The 16,441-nt window shown below is 40.6% G+C and overlaps 1 protein-coding gene across 2 annotated transcripts in view; it reads right to left on the bottom strand.

Moving 5' to 3' along the window:
* DNAH7 (dynein axonemal heavy chain 7) overlaps positions 1–16,441 on the bottom strand; it is a 498,098-nt gene that overhangs the window by 229,582 nt on the left and 252,075 nt on the right. For both annotated transcript variants that reach the window (XM_077448738.1, XM_077448739.1), the window contains exons 38-39: positions 14,381–14,507; positions 9,127–9,346 (exon numbers count right to left, since the gene is read on the bottom strand). In XM_077448738.1, coding sequence (XP_077304864.1) covers positions 9,127–9,346; positions 14,381–14,507 — 347 coding nt within the window. The remainder of the gene's footprint in view (positions 1–9,126; positions 9,347–14,380; positions 14,508–16,441) is intronic.

The following is a 16,441-nucleotide window of genomic DNA, read 5'->3' as shown; positions in this document are numbered from 1 at the left end:
TAATGTGAACAGCAGTGTGCTGCGCATTACATGCGATGTGTGAACCGGCCCTTATCCTAGGTTCTTGAATAGATACAGTGCCTTGAAAAGTATTCATACCCCTTGAAATGTTCCAAATTTTATCACATTACAACCAAAAATGTAAATATATTTTATTGGGACTTTATGTGATAGACCAACACGAAGTGGCACATTATTGTGAAGTGGAAAGAAAATGATAAATGGTTTACAACATTTTTTACAAATAAATATGTGAAAAGTGTGGCGTGCGTTAGTATTCATCCCCTTTATGCAGGCCATACACGGTCGAATTTCGAACAAATTTTCTTTTCAAAATCAGAAAATTCGTTTTTTTTGTGATCCGATGCTGCTACCATTGATTTTCGAAATTTGGCCGACCAAGCCTTCAATTTCACCTCATGTTGCTGCAGAAAAGAATTTTCTTGGCTGGGAATCTTCTTTTCTCTCAGTAAATTTTCGTTTATCTCCGAACATTTTCTTTTCTTATTACGTTTCTCGCACGATTCTCCCATCATTGATTAGAAAATCGTTTGTTTTTCTAAAAATTTCCAACATGTCCGATTCCTCAAATTTTATTTCCGCACGAAAATCGGCTGTTGCTGCAGCCCACTAATGGTGCGAAATTAATACGAAAATTCTAAGATACGATTTTCGAAAGAAAATTCTTTCGAAATTCGAACCGTGTATGGCCGGCATTACTCTGATTTCCCTATCTAAAATCGAGTGGAACCAATTGCCTTCAGAAGTCGCCTAATTAGTAAATAGAGTCCACCTGTGTGTAATTTAATCTCAGTATAAATAAAGCTGTTCTATGAAGCCCTCTAAGGTTTGTTAGAGAACCTTAGTGAACAAACAGCATCATGAAGGCCAAGGAACACACCAGACAGGTCAGGGATAAAGTTGTGGAGAAGTTTAAAGCAGGGTTCAGGTATAAAAAAAAAATCCCAAGCTTTGAACATCTCACAGAGCACTGTTCAATCCATCATCCGAAAATGGAAAGAGTATGGCACAACTGCAAACCTATCAAGACATGGCCATCCACCTAAACTGACAGGCCGAGCAAGGAGAACATTAATCAGAGAAGTAGCCAAGAGGCCCATGGTAACTCTGGAGGAGCTGCAGAGAACCACAGCTCAGGTGGGAGAATCTGTCCACAGGACAACTATAAGTCGTGCACTCCACAAATCTGCCATTTATGGAAGAGTGGCAAGAAGAAATCCATTGCTGAAAATCCATAAGAAGTCCCATTTACAGTTTGCAAGAAGCCATGTGGGGGACACAGCAAACATGTGGAAGAAGGTCCTATGGTTAGATGAGCCAAAAATAGAACCTTTTGTCCAAAAAGCCAAACGCTATGTGTGGCAGAAAACAAATACTGCACATCACCCTGAACACACCACCCCCACCGTGAAACTTGATGATGGCAGCATCATGTTGTGGGGATGCTTTTCTTCAGCAGCGACAGTGAAGCTGGTCAGAGTTGATGGGAAGATGCATGGAGCCAAATACAGGGCAATCTTAGAAGAAAACCTGTTGGAGTCTTCAAAAGACTTGAGATTGGGGAGGAGGTTCACCTTCCAGCAGGACAACGACCCTAAACATACAGTGAGAGCTACGCCTACAGTGGAATAGTTTAGATCAAAGCATATTCATGTGTTAGAATGGCCCAGTCAAAGTCCAGACCCAATTGATAATCTGTGGCAAGACTTGAAAATCGCTGTTTACTGACGCCCTCAATCCAAACTGACAGAGCTTGAGCAATTTTGCGAAGAACAATGGGCAAACATGTCACTATCCAGATGTGCAAACCTGGTAGAGACATCCCCAAAAAAGACTTGTAGCTGTTATTACAGTGAAAGTTGGTTCTACAAAGTATTGACTTAGGGGGGCGGAATACAAATGTACGCCACACTTTTCACATATTTATTTGTAAAACATGTTGAAAACCATTTATAATTTTCCTATCACTTCACAATTATGTGCCACTTTGTGTTGGTCTATCACATAAAATCACCATAAAATACATTTACGTTTTTGGTTGTAACATGACAAAATGTCGAAAATTTCAAGGGGTATAAATACTTTTTCAAGGCACTGTAGATAAGCAATTTTATGATTACAGCCTTAACACTAAAGGCTGCCATACACAGCTTGAAATTTTCCCAATTCCTGCTGCTTAGCCCTATTGGCACCACCCAGCTCAACAAACTTTAGATTAAAAATCTGAGTAAAGAGCCGGGTAGAAAATTGTCAGCTGAACAGTAACTGCATCCAATCATACAAAAACATTTCCAAGATGGATAAAAATATTGTTGGGCAGATGCTAGTGGTTTAGTGGAGTGGGGATGACTATTTGATAGACTCATGAAATACTTTCCTTTACACATCTCAATAGTTTGGTGTGATTGTAAACAGATATATGGAGAGCACTAAGGTCTACTCTATTCTCTTTGCATGAGTGGCGCAGTGACAACACTTTCAACTAATGAAGCTGTTTGGGATAGAGAGGAGTGAAGTGGCTGTTAAAGATTACATATGCTTGATTGATATGATACAGAGCTCCATCCTACCAGGTTAGAGCATAGCCGAGAGCACAGGGTGTGGATTTGGAGAGGGCACTAAGAACAGTGTTTGCACACACACCGTAAGATTGCATTTGTTACACAGTTTGCACTTGTTGGACTATTTGGACTTTATTATGTTTTACAACAATTGTGATATTTCTTTATCGTACATCACAGGACACAAAGCCGGTTATTATACTAATAACTACTTGGGTTATACGCCACCTATAGATGAATGGAAACCGGTAGATCAATCAAACAGGAAGTCCTCCAATATATAACCCCTCCTTCACAGGAAGCACATCAGTTTTATTCGCCAGTGTCTGTAAGGTGGTGGTCACTGATATGATACATGTGCTCTTGGAGCATACTTGGAGGTCTGGACAGTTCTATTAAGAATCATGGACTTCAATCAGATCCACTGGAAAAATCTATTAGCCAAAATGGATGGATGGTACCCGAGCCTCATTGGAAGGAGAGAATATTCCTCGAGGTTTGCCTGTAATGCAGCCTTATGGCGCTGGACCCTGTGGAATGGAACCCTGCAGTGTTTGTTCTGACCAAGGTGCTTTCCTGCAGGGTGCTATACAAGTCCAGGGGAGTGGACCCCACATTATGGGGGACCTAGTCTCTGAATGTCTTTTATGACAAAGCTCGCCGTGATGGGTGAAGATTGGACTCCTGTTATGTTCAGAGTCCTGCAGCAGGAATGGTAAGTCTGCATTTGTTTGCAATGTGAAATACAAACAATTATTCCGCCTTTCCTATAAAATTAAACTGAATCAAGGAAAAAGCAGCTACACAGGATGTGACAAAAATTCAAATCTGTGAATCGGGGGAATAGAATACCTCGCCCGACGTGTTTCGTCCAATACAGACTTCTACTGGGGCATCTATGATAGATGGTGTTTCATTTACCTCTATGTGGACTTTTCTCACTTATTTTTTGTTTGATTAACCTCACTCTAACTTTGCACTGTTTATATGTTTGGTTTAGTGCTACATATTCACCACTATCACTGCATTTGTTTGCAGTTTCTCTTTAAAAAAAAAAAGAGAGATATGACTGCCTGTTCTCCCGGTGGCCTGTTTAATCATGCTGTGTACTTCTTAGTTGTGTTGGCTGTGGTTTCTTCTCTGTTTTTATATAGGCAGGAAGTGGAAGGGCGGCCATGTCGCTATGTGCTCAACAGGTTCAGCAGGGCCTCCGGAGACATAACAGCAGCCCATGGATACTAACAAAGTGTGATTACTTACTATGGGAGAACTGTGTGGACAAGCCATGATTATATGCTGCATATTTACTGCTTAATCTGGAGGGGGGGACTGTTCAACTGTAAGTCGATACACCCCTGGACAGATAGCAGTTCACTTTGTAGTGTTTTTTACTGCTCGGAGGGGGATGAGCAGCTAGGGGCGGCTCCAGGCAAATTATTTTGGAGGTGCTGTGAGGGTGCTAAAGGTATATGTGGGGGATCTAATGCTGTGCTGTTATAAGTGTGGTAAAAAAGTGGGTGTTGTCAATAGTTGGAGTGACCAAAAGTGGGTGTTTTTTCATGAATTAGCCCATTCTATAGACAAAATTTGACCTTGGGGCACACTAAAAAGATTGGTGGAGTAAAATAAGCCCAAATGGCACCAGCATTGATACACACAACGTGCCCCCCCCCCCCCCCCCCACACACACACACACACACACACACACACACACACAAGCACACAAGTATCAGCAATAACTTCAGCAAGCATAAAGGTTAGAAGGGAGGAAATTTCTATAGGGAAAACTTTTCAGCACTCACCTACCTCCATGGCTGCAGGCAAAGACGCCTAGGCTACCATCTCGGCTCCTCCTCCTCCCAGTACATTTTCAGGCAGGGAGAGCACTGATATGTAAGACAGCTACACCCCTGCCCGCTCTGCCCACTAGCACTATCGTCCCAGAAGAATCTATTTTTCTATAGGCATGGGAGTGTCTTTAGAGGCTGCCAGCCCTAGGAGGCTGATCACCGAGCACTACAGTTGGAGAGGCAGCTGTTGTCGGTCCCTCATGCAACCTGATAGAGTGGAGGACTGTGGTCAAAGCAATGGGGGTGCTAGCAATATTTTTGGGGTACTAAAGCACACCCAAGCACCCACCTGGCACCGCCACTGGGTGCAGCGTAGTATACATGCCTGCAAACTTGTTGCTTAAAGGCATGTTTAAATATATACTGGTTTGGAAAAACATGGGCATGGGAGCACTTTAGGAAATTGTGTCTCCAGTATAGTGTGCGTTTGGTCTGCAGAAGCTTATTTTTTCTTTTTTTCACTGTTCTGAAACAGCATAGAGGCTGCATTGGATGCATATGTGCTTGGCTAAATCCTACAGGACTAGTATGGAGTCAACTACAGTTAAGCAGGTGCATGCTTGCAAACTAGCTAAAACACGTGGTTGCTGGAACGCACGGTTGCTGAAACGCATGGTTGCTAAAGATACATGTTATACACGTTTGCATAAAGATACATGGTAGCATAAAGATGCATGTTTGTACATGTTTGCATAAAGATACATGGTTGCATATACAGTGGTGTGAAAAAGTGTTTGCCCCCTTCCTCATTTTCTGTTTCTTTGCATGTTTGTCACACTTAAGTGTTTCGGAACATCAAACCAATTTAAACAATAGTCAAGGACAACACAAGTAAACACAAAATGCAATTTGTAAATGAAGGTGTTTATTATTAAAGGTGAAAAAAAATCCAAACCATCATGGCCCTGTGTGAAAAAGTGATTGCCCCCCTTGTTAAAACATACTATAACTGTGGTTGTCCACACCTGAGTTCAATTTCTCTAGCCACACCCAGGCCTGATTATTGCCACACCTGTTCACAATCAAGGCATCACTTAAATAGGAGCTGCTTGACACAGTAAGGTCCACCAGAAGATCCTTAAAAGCTACACATCATGCCGAGACCCAAAGAAATTCAGGAACAATTGAGAAAGAAAGTAATTGAGATCTATCAGTCTGGAAAGGGTTATAAAGCCATTTCCAAAGCTTTGGGAATCCAGCGAACCACAGTGAGAGCCATTATCCACAAATGGCGAAGACATGGAACAGTGGTGAACCTTCCCAGGAGTGGCCGGCCGCCCAAAATTACCCCAAGAGCGCAGCGACGACTCATCCAAGAGGTCACAAAAGACCCCACAACAACGTCCAAGGAACTGCAGGCCTCACTTGCCTCAGTTAAGGTCAGCGTTCATGCCTCCACCATCAGGAAAAGACTGGGCAAAAATGGCCTGCATGGCAGAGTTCCAAGGAGAAAACCACTGCTGAGCAAAAAGAACATCAAAGCTCGTCTCAATTTCTCCACAACACATCTTGATGATCTCCAAGACTTTTGGGACAACATTCTGTGGACCGATGAGACAAAAGTGGAACTCTTTGGAAGGTGTGTGTCCAAGTATATCTGGTGTAGAAGGAACACTGCATTTCATAAAAAGAACATTATACCAACAGTAAAATATGGTGGTGGTAGTGTGATGGTCTGGGGCTGTTTTGCTGCTTCAGGACCTGGAAGACTTGCCGTGATAAAAGGAACTATGAATTCTGCTGTCTACCAAGAGATCCTGAAGGAGAATGTCCGACCATCTGTTCGTGTACTCAAGCTGAAACGAACTTGGGTTCTGCAGCAGGACAATGATCCTAAACACACCAGCAAGTCCACCACCGAATGGCTGAAGAAAAACAAAATGAAGACTTTGGAGTGGCCTAGCCAAAGTCCTGACCTGAATCCTATTGAGATGTTGTGGTATGACCTTAAAAAGGCCGTTCATGCTCGAAAACCCTCTAATGTAACTGAATTAGGACAATTCTGCAAAGATGAGTGGGCCAAAATTCCTCCAGGACGCTGTAAAAGCCTCATTGCACGTTATCGCAAATGCTTGGTTGCAGTTGTTGCTGCTAAGGGTGGCCCAACCAGTTATTAGGTTTAGGGGGCAATCACTTTTTCACACAGGGCCATGATGGTTTGGATTTTTTTTCACCTTTAATAATAAACACCTTCATTTACAAATTGCATTTTGTGTTTACTTGTGTTGTCCTTGACTATTGTTTAAATTGGTTTGATGTTCCGAAACACTTAAGTGTGACAAACATGCAAAGGAACAGGAAATGAGGAAGGGGGCAAACACTTTTTCACACCACTGTAGATACATGGTTGCATAAAGATATATGTCTGCATAAAGATGCAGGTTTATACATGTCTGCATAGATGCATGTTGTGTAATGTTGCATAGTCACGTTTCCTAAATGCATGCTTGCTTAAATGCATGTTTCCATGGGCACGTATTGTATAAATGCATGTTTACAGGGACGCATGCTTTCATGTTTTGACTAAATGCATGGTTGCATAAGCACATGCTTACATAGATACATGTTGCTTAACCGCTTGCCGACCAGCGCATGCAGATGTACGTCGGCAGAATGGTGCTGGTAGGCAGGTACGTCCACCTTTAAGAAGCGGTATCATGGGTGCGCCCTTGCCGCCATCCCTGTGACCGCGGGTCCCACGGACTCGATGTCCGCCAGGTGCACATGATCATTTCACAGAGAGGAAGAATGGGGAGATGCTTTTGTAAACAAAGTATTTCCCTGTTCTGCCTAGTGGCAGGACAGTGATCACAGCTCTCTCTCATTGAGGGCTGTGATCACTGTCCTGTGTGTTAAAGTCCAGTCCCCTTGCCTGGGACTATAGTGTATGTAGTCCCAGGCAAATAAGCACATATGCATGTAGTCCCAGGCAAATAAGCACATATGTATGTAGTCCCAGGCAAATAAGTACATATGCATGTAGTCCCAGGCAAATAAGCACATATGCATGTAGTCCCAGGCAAATAAGCACATATGCATATAGTCCCAGGCAAATAAGCACATATGTATGCAGTCCTAGGCAAATAAGCACATATATGTGTAGTCATATATGTATACAGCTTAATGTGAATAAGCACACATTATATATATATATATATATATATATATATATTTATATATATATATATATATATATATATATATTATGTGGCAGCAGGCAGGTAAAATCCCCTGGTTGTATCCAGGATGGAAAATATGCATGCCCTAGATTCAGGCTTTATGCGGACTTGTACAACTAGAGGGGAGTGCTGGGAGTCCTATAGGGGAAGAGTTAATGAGCCCAGCTGAAGTAAGTTGGCTCATTAAGACCTCTACAAAAAACCCCAGCATGCTTAGGGAGATGCTCCATCCTGGAAACAGTTTTGTGTTTGTATAGACTGGGGAGTGTGACACCTGTTCTGTGTGGTGAGTTAACGACTGTGTGGCAAACCTCTACAACAGAGACAGAGAGAGGCACTGGTGCAGCACAAGGCTGCACTCAGTTGTTAGACGGGGAATCTATGTGTGTAATTAGACTTCAAGCTGACCAGGATTTATTTTCATGTTTTTTTTTGTTTGGCTGTTATATTTTTCACTGCATGTAGCATAAATAAACGGCACCTTTTGTTTTTTTCCACCTACAACGCTGTCTGCTGTGCCTGATTTTGTGTTGTGAACCCATCCAGGGGGTCACACACACCTGCTGCCGAGCCAACCCCTCACAATATATATATATGCAGTTTAATTTAAATAAACATATACATATGCAGTACAAATGAAAACATGCCAGCATGTGTTTAACCACTTCAGCCATGGAGGTAAAAAATCTTCAGTATGCAGCTCCCCCTGCAGCCCCCCTGATACTTAGCTGAGTCTGATGTCGATCCAGTGATTTGCACAAAAGCGGCTGCTGTCCCAGCTCTCTGCCTCCTCATTGGCTCAGTGACAACAGCAGGAACCATTGGCTCATGCTGCTGTCAATCGCAGACAGTGAGAGAGCCCTGTCCTGTGTGTCTTATGGACACACAGAGCGGGGCTCGGGAGTGAACACGCACAAGTGCCCCCATAGCAAGTGAATTGCTATGGGATCACTTGGTGGGGGGCCCAGGAGTGCTGGCAGGGGATGTGAGAAGTGGAGGATTGTGGCTGCTCTGTGTAAAACCTTTGCACAGAGCAGGTAAATATAATGTTTGTGTTTTTATTTTTTATTTAAGCCTTTAGTATTTCTCTCATTTTGTTTATATGTGTGAAATACAATTGGGTGATAGCAGCTCTTGAAAAGTGAATTTAGCTTGGATACAGAAGTATGGGAATACATACAGGTGTTTTTGTAATATGGCACCTTGACCAAGGTTATCCTAAAGTGATTCAGTTTGGTAGCTCTTGGAGATTGGTACCACCTAATCGTTTCTTATCTACAGATAACATAAATAATTCTACAGGTGGAGTCAGCTAAGATTCCAAAGTGTGCTAGAAGCTATCTGGGTATTATAAAAGTAGGGAGATCTTATCACTGGAATCTCCTTGAGATATACAAAGCCAGCTGATACTGAATTATCTTCTTTGGATAAACCGACTTTCTCTAAAAAAAAAAACACACTAAATTTCTAAAAAAAAAAAAAAAATCAAAATGAGGTCATATTAATTAGACTTACCTCGTGAACCCACAGCCTCTTAATCAATAAAGGAGAATCAGTTGTTTCAGGACGAGACAAGCAAATTCCTTGAATTACCCGAGAAAAGTCCCGAAGATTGAATAAATAATGAGACTTTGCAGGTGTGGGCAGTAAATTCTTCATTGCTTCTTTGTACACTGCCATGGTGCTGTGTATAATTTGTGGTATTAGCATACTATATTCACTTGGGAAGACATACCTGAGAATTAAGAAAAAGTATTAGACAAACCAGGGTTCTCTTCTTGGTGTATAATATAATTAAGGAGTAAGAAAGTCGCAAGAAAAATATGTGAGCTTCCATTGCTGACCTCCTTCCAAAAATGCTAGTTGCCTGTCTGCTCATCCCTTGGCTTTAATATTCTCAAAATCACTAAAACAAAATTAACAAATGGTCGGTGAAATTAAATCAGATTTGTATAGGCTCTCCTGGTCCAGGGGTCTTCACACTATGGCCCTCCAGTTGTTTCAGAACCACAATTCCCATCATGCCTAGTCATGTCAGAGTTTTACAATGCCTCATGGGATGTGTAGTTCCGCAACAGCTGGAGGGCCATAGTTTGAGGATCCCAGTGAAAGTGGATTTAAAAATAATCAAACCAAAGGACTGCATGACAGCCAGGGAACTAGCATCTTTGGAAGGCAGTAAACAATGGTACACCAGGTTTCCTTTCATCGTTAGTAATGTTTCTGTCTCATTGGTGGGCTAAACATACACGTTTCACATTTATTACACCAACATCAAGAGATGAAAGTCTTCTACGTCTCATGAATTTGCACTTAAAGAGGAACTGCTCACATAATTTGTAATAAAAACATATTTGCCATTCTGAAGCTTCCCTCCAACCACTTTGCATATTTTTTTATATATACTGTGATTCTGTACTTGCCAAATATGCTGCCGAAAGTCTCCCTCCACAAGTCTGGCTGCAGCGATTTTAACTGTTCAGTTCCTGGATTTACTGGAGGTACACAGAGGCACACCTCTAGCTCTGCAGCTTTCATTGGCCCTCTTATGACTGATCCACTCTCCCTTCTTGGCAAACTCTCACGAGAGCAAGAAAGAGAGCTGTGCATGATGTCATAAGTCATATGTAAAATGTTTAAGACATTTTATTACAAAAATATACATCTTTAACAATGAAAATGTTTTTAAAAACAGCAATAATAATCAATTACAAAAAATATACATCTTTAACAATTACATAAAAAAAAAAAACAGCAATAATGATCAAATAAAGATGCTCTAGTTCTATGGTCACACCAAGGTGTGGCCGCTAGATCATTGTCACCATCTGTGTATTAGTTGCTCTGCATGGTGACAATGATCTAGCGGCCACACCTTGGTGTGACCTTAGAACTAGAGTCCCTTTTTTTGATTATCATTGCTGTTTTTTTTTTTATGTAATTGTTAAAGATGTATATTTTTGTAAAAAAATTTACTTAAACATTTTACATATGACTGTATAATTCAGTAGTTGTATGCTATGATTGAAGCCCACAATAGCCTCTCCCTCTCAATTGCTCTTGTATAAGGTATTTACCGACAGAAAAAAAAATGTTTTACTATCCATAGTTAAAAAAAAACAAGCTCAGAGGATTTAATTGATGTAAAGTTGAAAAAATGACTGAAGGTCCGCTTTAAAGTGTCACTAAAGGCAAAAGTTTATTTTTTTCATTTTGGATACAGTAAGGGAGGGTTATAACCCCGGTCAGTTTTTTTGCCACCTGTGTCACATTGGGGAGAATTACCTTTACTTCCTGTCGCATAGCCAAAACAGGAAGTGAGAGGAAATCCCTCCAAACTGAGGGAATCCTGGGGTGTCAACAGAACTAATATCCCCATTAAAAGATTTCCCCTCTAGTTCTTTTCTGACATCAACCCAAATTTGAGATATTCTAATGGGGCATAGACAACAACAAAACTTGACAGGTGTTCTAATCTCTCTCCACTTCATCCAAAACTTAAAAAAAAAACAAAATGTTTTCCTTTAGTTACATTTTTAAAATATACTAGGTAAAACACCACAGAGCACTGTTGGGTCTAACCTGCCTATTTGACTTTGGAGCCATACAGATGAAGTGGCCCTTATTGTTTATGGTTAAAAGAAAAGCAATTGGCTCTAATCAGCCCAATGAAAAACTTTCCTCTTATTTGGTGCACAACTACCTTTGAAAACCATAAAACAGTATACAAAGGAACGTCTTTTGTATTCAGTGCAGTGTATTGCTTGCTTTATACATATCACATTTTTGATCTGATGCTCCTACACTAAGAACATTCACACCAATTTAGAGGTTGAATATCAATAATATTCCCAATTTTTATGCCTCCGTGTTGATATGAATATGTCCTACGTATCAGACTGCTTAATACATATATGCTATTAAAGGGTACCTATGGTTAAAACTATTTTATTAGCCAGGATTATAGGGGATGATGAGCCTCCTTGAGTTTGTAAATCAATCCAGGAACAATTACATAATATATAGATACATCTATTCCACCATAGCTAGCAGTTTGGACAGCCAAGGGTATGGTCTTGTCAGGGTTGTTTAAACCAGCTTGACTAGTAAAGCCCCATACACACTATCAGATTTTTTCCTTCAGATTTACCAAAACCATATAATATGAGGTCAAAACTTAGGAGTTTCAATTAGTATGCAATCAGGCACTACATGGTTTTGATAAATCTGAAGACAAAAATCAGCAGAAAATCTGATAGTGTGTATAGGGTTTCAGTTAGATTTCAGAGCCGGTGTTCTGCCGAGAACTGTCCCCCCATCGGATAGTGTCCGCCTCTTACTGCGCAGGCGTAGCGCTTGTGCAGTACGGAGGACAAGGAGACGCTGAAAGTCTCCGAAGATGAACGGCGCCTGCGCACTTAATAGTACCTTCTGTCCTGAGCCCAAGTTCAAGCCCCACCATGCAAGTGGACATACGGTATGCACTTAGCTCGCTTCTCTCACCACGCTTCAGGCACGGCCTCGCTGCGTTCGGCAATTTTTTGAACCTGGACTCAGTGCGCAAGGGCCGTTCATCTTCGGAGACTTTTGGTGTCTCCTTGTCCTCCGTACTGCACAAGCGCAGTACAAGGCGGACACTATCCGACGGGGGACAGTATTCAACAAGACACCGGCATGGAATTTTAGCAGAGCTACAGGAAAGAGTTATTTTGCAATTATTTATTATCAACGAACAGTACATTATCATCTAAAGTGAAGCGATTAAAGTTAGCTCCTGGATAGTGTCTTAGTATCTCATTCTAAAAATGCAAATGTATCTAGAAAGAAGCTGAACCTAGATCATAAATATCTATCACTCCTTCAATTAACACCTTGAGTTTTTAAGGCTAAAACTGAGTGCTCTTTAACCAGATCTTGCAATGAGGCTTAGAAAAATTAACATTTCTACTTGACATTTACAGTCATTAAAATCACTTTAAATGTCATTAGGAAGGCATTAAATTCTAGCACCTTATGAAGATTCAAATTAAATCAAAATTGCAGCCTAAAAAAAATCAATCACAATAATTAATGTCAACCTAGTTACATAGGATGAAAAAGCATATATGTACATTAAGTCCAGGCTTATCAAGTAAAATAAAAAGATACTAATTAGAAAAAAAACTCATGTGTCACAGAGGGAGAGAAAATTTAGCATTAGTAGGGAGAAAATTAATTTCTGATCATAATGGTGATTTCTTAATCTCGGAATTATTATAATAGTATTATATAATAATATATATTCAAATAAATAAAAGTGAAATCTTAGATAATATTTTCCTAGAAAAGCATCAAGGAAAATTCAACTGAATTCTGTGCAAGATCAAGTAATGTTGCAAATGAATGAAAAAAGTAAATGGTATTATGGTAATTTGCTGCTATGTATATTATGTTTTCCAGCTCCAGGAGTGCTGCAAATGTATGTGGAGAGCACTGGAGATGAGGAACAGCCAGTATATGGCTATTATATACTCATTTTAAAAGTAATACATATTACGTCCCTGATTGTATTTCAGTGGTTTCAGTCTTTTTATTGTAATAATTCAAAATGTTAGACAAAGGTCAAAAAATATTTGTATGGACTCCTGGCAGAAGTAAAATGATTGTAAATAATATATAACATATGCATCAAGATGTTTGCTGGATAAAAATGTAAATAAAGGAAGGGAACATGGTCTTCAATTATTATAGCAAAAGACCACAGGTATTGGCTGTCATGGCTTATCGCATGCCAGTCAGCTGCTGGTTGTCCAGCATGCCTGTTCCACAGAAGCCGGACACTTCTGTCAGACAAGCTGCTGTACACACGGGCCAGTAAATAGGTTTAAGCTGAATATTCGTTTGCACAATTTGCTCTCTTAAGCCTCATACACACGATTGGACTTTGTACAAATGTTCCTGTGGATTTTTGTACAAAGGGCGTCAGCCATGAACTTGTATTGCATACACACAGCAGGACTTTTTCAGCCAACTTTCACCAAATCACATGTTTTTTCTGCTCTTTACCGCCACCTTTGGTCAACTTCTGTATTGTTGTCTGATCTTTTGTATTGGTTCTGAGCATGCGTGTTTGTACTTTGTACAAAAGTCTGATAGTTTTCTGTACACACGATCGGACTTTGCTCCATCGGACTTTTGTTGCCGGAAAGTTTGTCCGTTCGCACAGCCAACAAAAGTCTGATGAAAACTGAAAAAGTTTGTCCAATGGAGCGTACACACAGTCGGATGTTGCCTTAAAACAGCTAATTTGCATGTTTGTTGTCAAAAAGTCAGATCGTGTGTACAGGCCTTAAGATTGGGGTTTATATGATTGAACAGTAGGATGGCTGAGATATCAAGACAAGACCAACTGCCACCAGAGGCATTGTCAGGCTGGGTGCAAACTACGGTGTTATTAAGGGAAGAAGTTTGATTATTATAAAAGACACCAGAATTGATAGCAGGAAAGTACGTTGTTGGGGATTAAAAGGACGTGCTATGAAGAGGGGGGGGGGGGATACAAAATGAGAAAAGGAGGAAGAAAGAAGAGAGAATAGGACTGAAGGGGCTAAAGAGAACTGAAGGAAGAAGATGGTAGATAGAAAAAAAATAACTTTCTCCTCCGTTCAGTCAGAAAGTTGCCTAGGGTGCTTAGAATGTTGTTTACAGAGAAGTTAGGTGCCATGAATCTACATTTCTATGAGCATATTCATTTCAGGTATTGTTTAACAATTATATAGAGGATGCTTACCTTATTGAAAGATGCCAGTCCAGTATTCTGGAGAATATTGTATACATTGAATTATCATCAAATTCATTAATTGTAACTGTATTGAAATGCCTTAGGAATCGTGGTGTTATAACATTTCTTCCACCACCTAGACAGCAAGAAAACTAGCTGAAGCATGATATAAATATAGTAGATAACTGTACTTAACCGATATTATCTGATAATTGTATGTTAACTCTGTACTATAATAAAAGGGTACTTGTGTAAGGGGTAATATGCCATGTCATTGTTCACCTCTACTGAAAATGCTAGTTGTCTGGCTATCAGGCTCACCCCCTGGTGTCAATGCTGACAGAGAAAAGGGATACATACACCAAGTTCTAAAGCTGACTGTTAATGAAAATGAATCAAATCTTGGCCAGTTCAGCAAGAACTGGACAAAATTCTATTCATCTCTGGGCAGGCTGGTTGTACTGAAACTGATCCATTGATCAACTTCAGTACAGCCAGCCTGCTAGCAGTGATCATTGTGCTCTGTTGGCTGGGGAGGCTTCTCATACACCCCCCCCCCCCCCCCAGCAAAACACAATAGCACTGTGGAAGAGATTGGGGGAATTTAGCAGTTTTTATATGGGGAGTGGTTTGTTCCCCTGTTAGACTTGTCTTCTCCCCCATCCTGACTTTTTTTCCTGTGTGCCCAAGTAATAAAATGCAGGAACATCCAAACATTTTAGGTTGTCACCAGAACAAGAAGTTGGTGTAACTTTACCCATAAAAACAACTATTACTTTGTGGCAACTGTTTAAAGGCAAATTTCCCTTTACTTTATTAAGGTTATCTCTGTCAACAGCAAAACTGACAGGGGGGTTTAACCTTTCCCTACTTCTAAAAAAAAAAAGCTTTGACTATACATGCACTATAGGAATGAGGTAGCAGTTATTTTGAGGGCACTACTGATTTCTGCTAGACACCAAGTATTTTCAGAAGGAGCTCAACAATAACACCTTCCATATTTCTCTTATCACGCACTTCCTTTAACATGTACAAAATATGCTGTAAATACATGATCACATTCAGAAACATAGAAAAACTGCAAGATGTATATGAACCACTTTAAGGTAAACGTGCTTTGCTCATACAAAGATATATACCAGGCTACCAGCAGGTTACCTTAAAAAGAGAACTGTACTTGGGGAGATCTGTACTAGTGGGAGGGGATAGGGAGAGGTGAACTGGGGGAGATATTTGTATTTGGGGGAATAGTGACTTGGGGAGGGAGGTCATTTTCTGTTATACTCCGTCTACTGACCTGTGCATTACTTTCTTAAACTTTGTACTCTGTGTGTTACGCACCCCTGAGGGCATTCCTGACCCCTGCAATGTGTGCTATGCACTTCTGACCCCTGCATGATGTGTGTTACACACTCCTAACGCCTGCTCCCTGTGAGTTATGCACTTCTGACCTCCGCATTATGTGTGTTACTCACTCCTAACGCCTGCTCCCTGTGAGTTATGCACTTCTGACCTCCGCATTATGTGTGTTACTCACTCCTAACGCCTGCTCCCTGTGAGTTATGCACTTCTGACCTCCGCATTATGTGTGTTACTCACTCCTAACGCCTGCTTCCTGTGAGTTATGCACTTCTGACCCCCGTGTTCTGTGCGTTACTTCTTTCTGTCCTGGCCAATGGTGTGGTGGGGAGCAAACAAATTGTAAGAACATGCAGAGGGGTAAGCTTTTACCCTGCAGGGGCAAAGCACAGGTGTACTTCAGAACTAGACTCTTAGGACACTATTCTTCTAAACTACTTCATAATCCATAGGGCTTCCTTTGAGCTTGACCGCTTTAAGAAAAAACATTCCCTTAATGAAATTAAGCTTAGTTGACTATAATCATCATGTTATGTGCAAGGGAAAATCTTTTTTTTTAATTCCTGTGCACATATTTGGACATTCAGTTTGCTAAATGAACATTCTCTAATTCTTTAGCCAGTCAAATCCAATAAATCAATAAGCATTTTTTTTTTTATTCTCTAAGCTACATACGCATCTATGGCTAGTGTAAGGTTTCTGTGTGTTTAT

This window comes from Lithobates pipiens, unplaced genomic scaffold (assembly GCF_037356315.1).
Source record: "Lithobates pipiens isolate NorthernLeopardFrog02 unplaced genomic scaffold, aLitPip1_a1.2 Scaffold_22, whole genome shotgun sequence".
NCBI lineage: Eukaryota > Metazoa > Chordata > Amphibia > Anura > Ranidae > Lithobates > Lithobates pipiens.
This window is presented reverse-complemented; position numbering and strand designations above follow the sequence as displayed.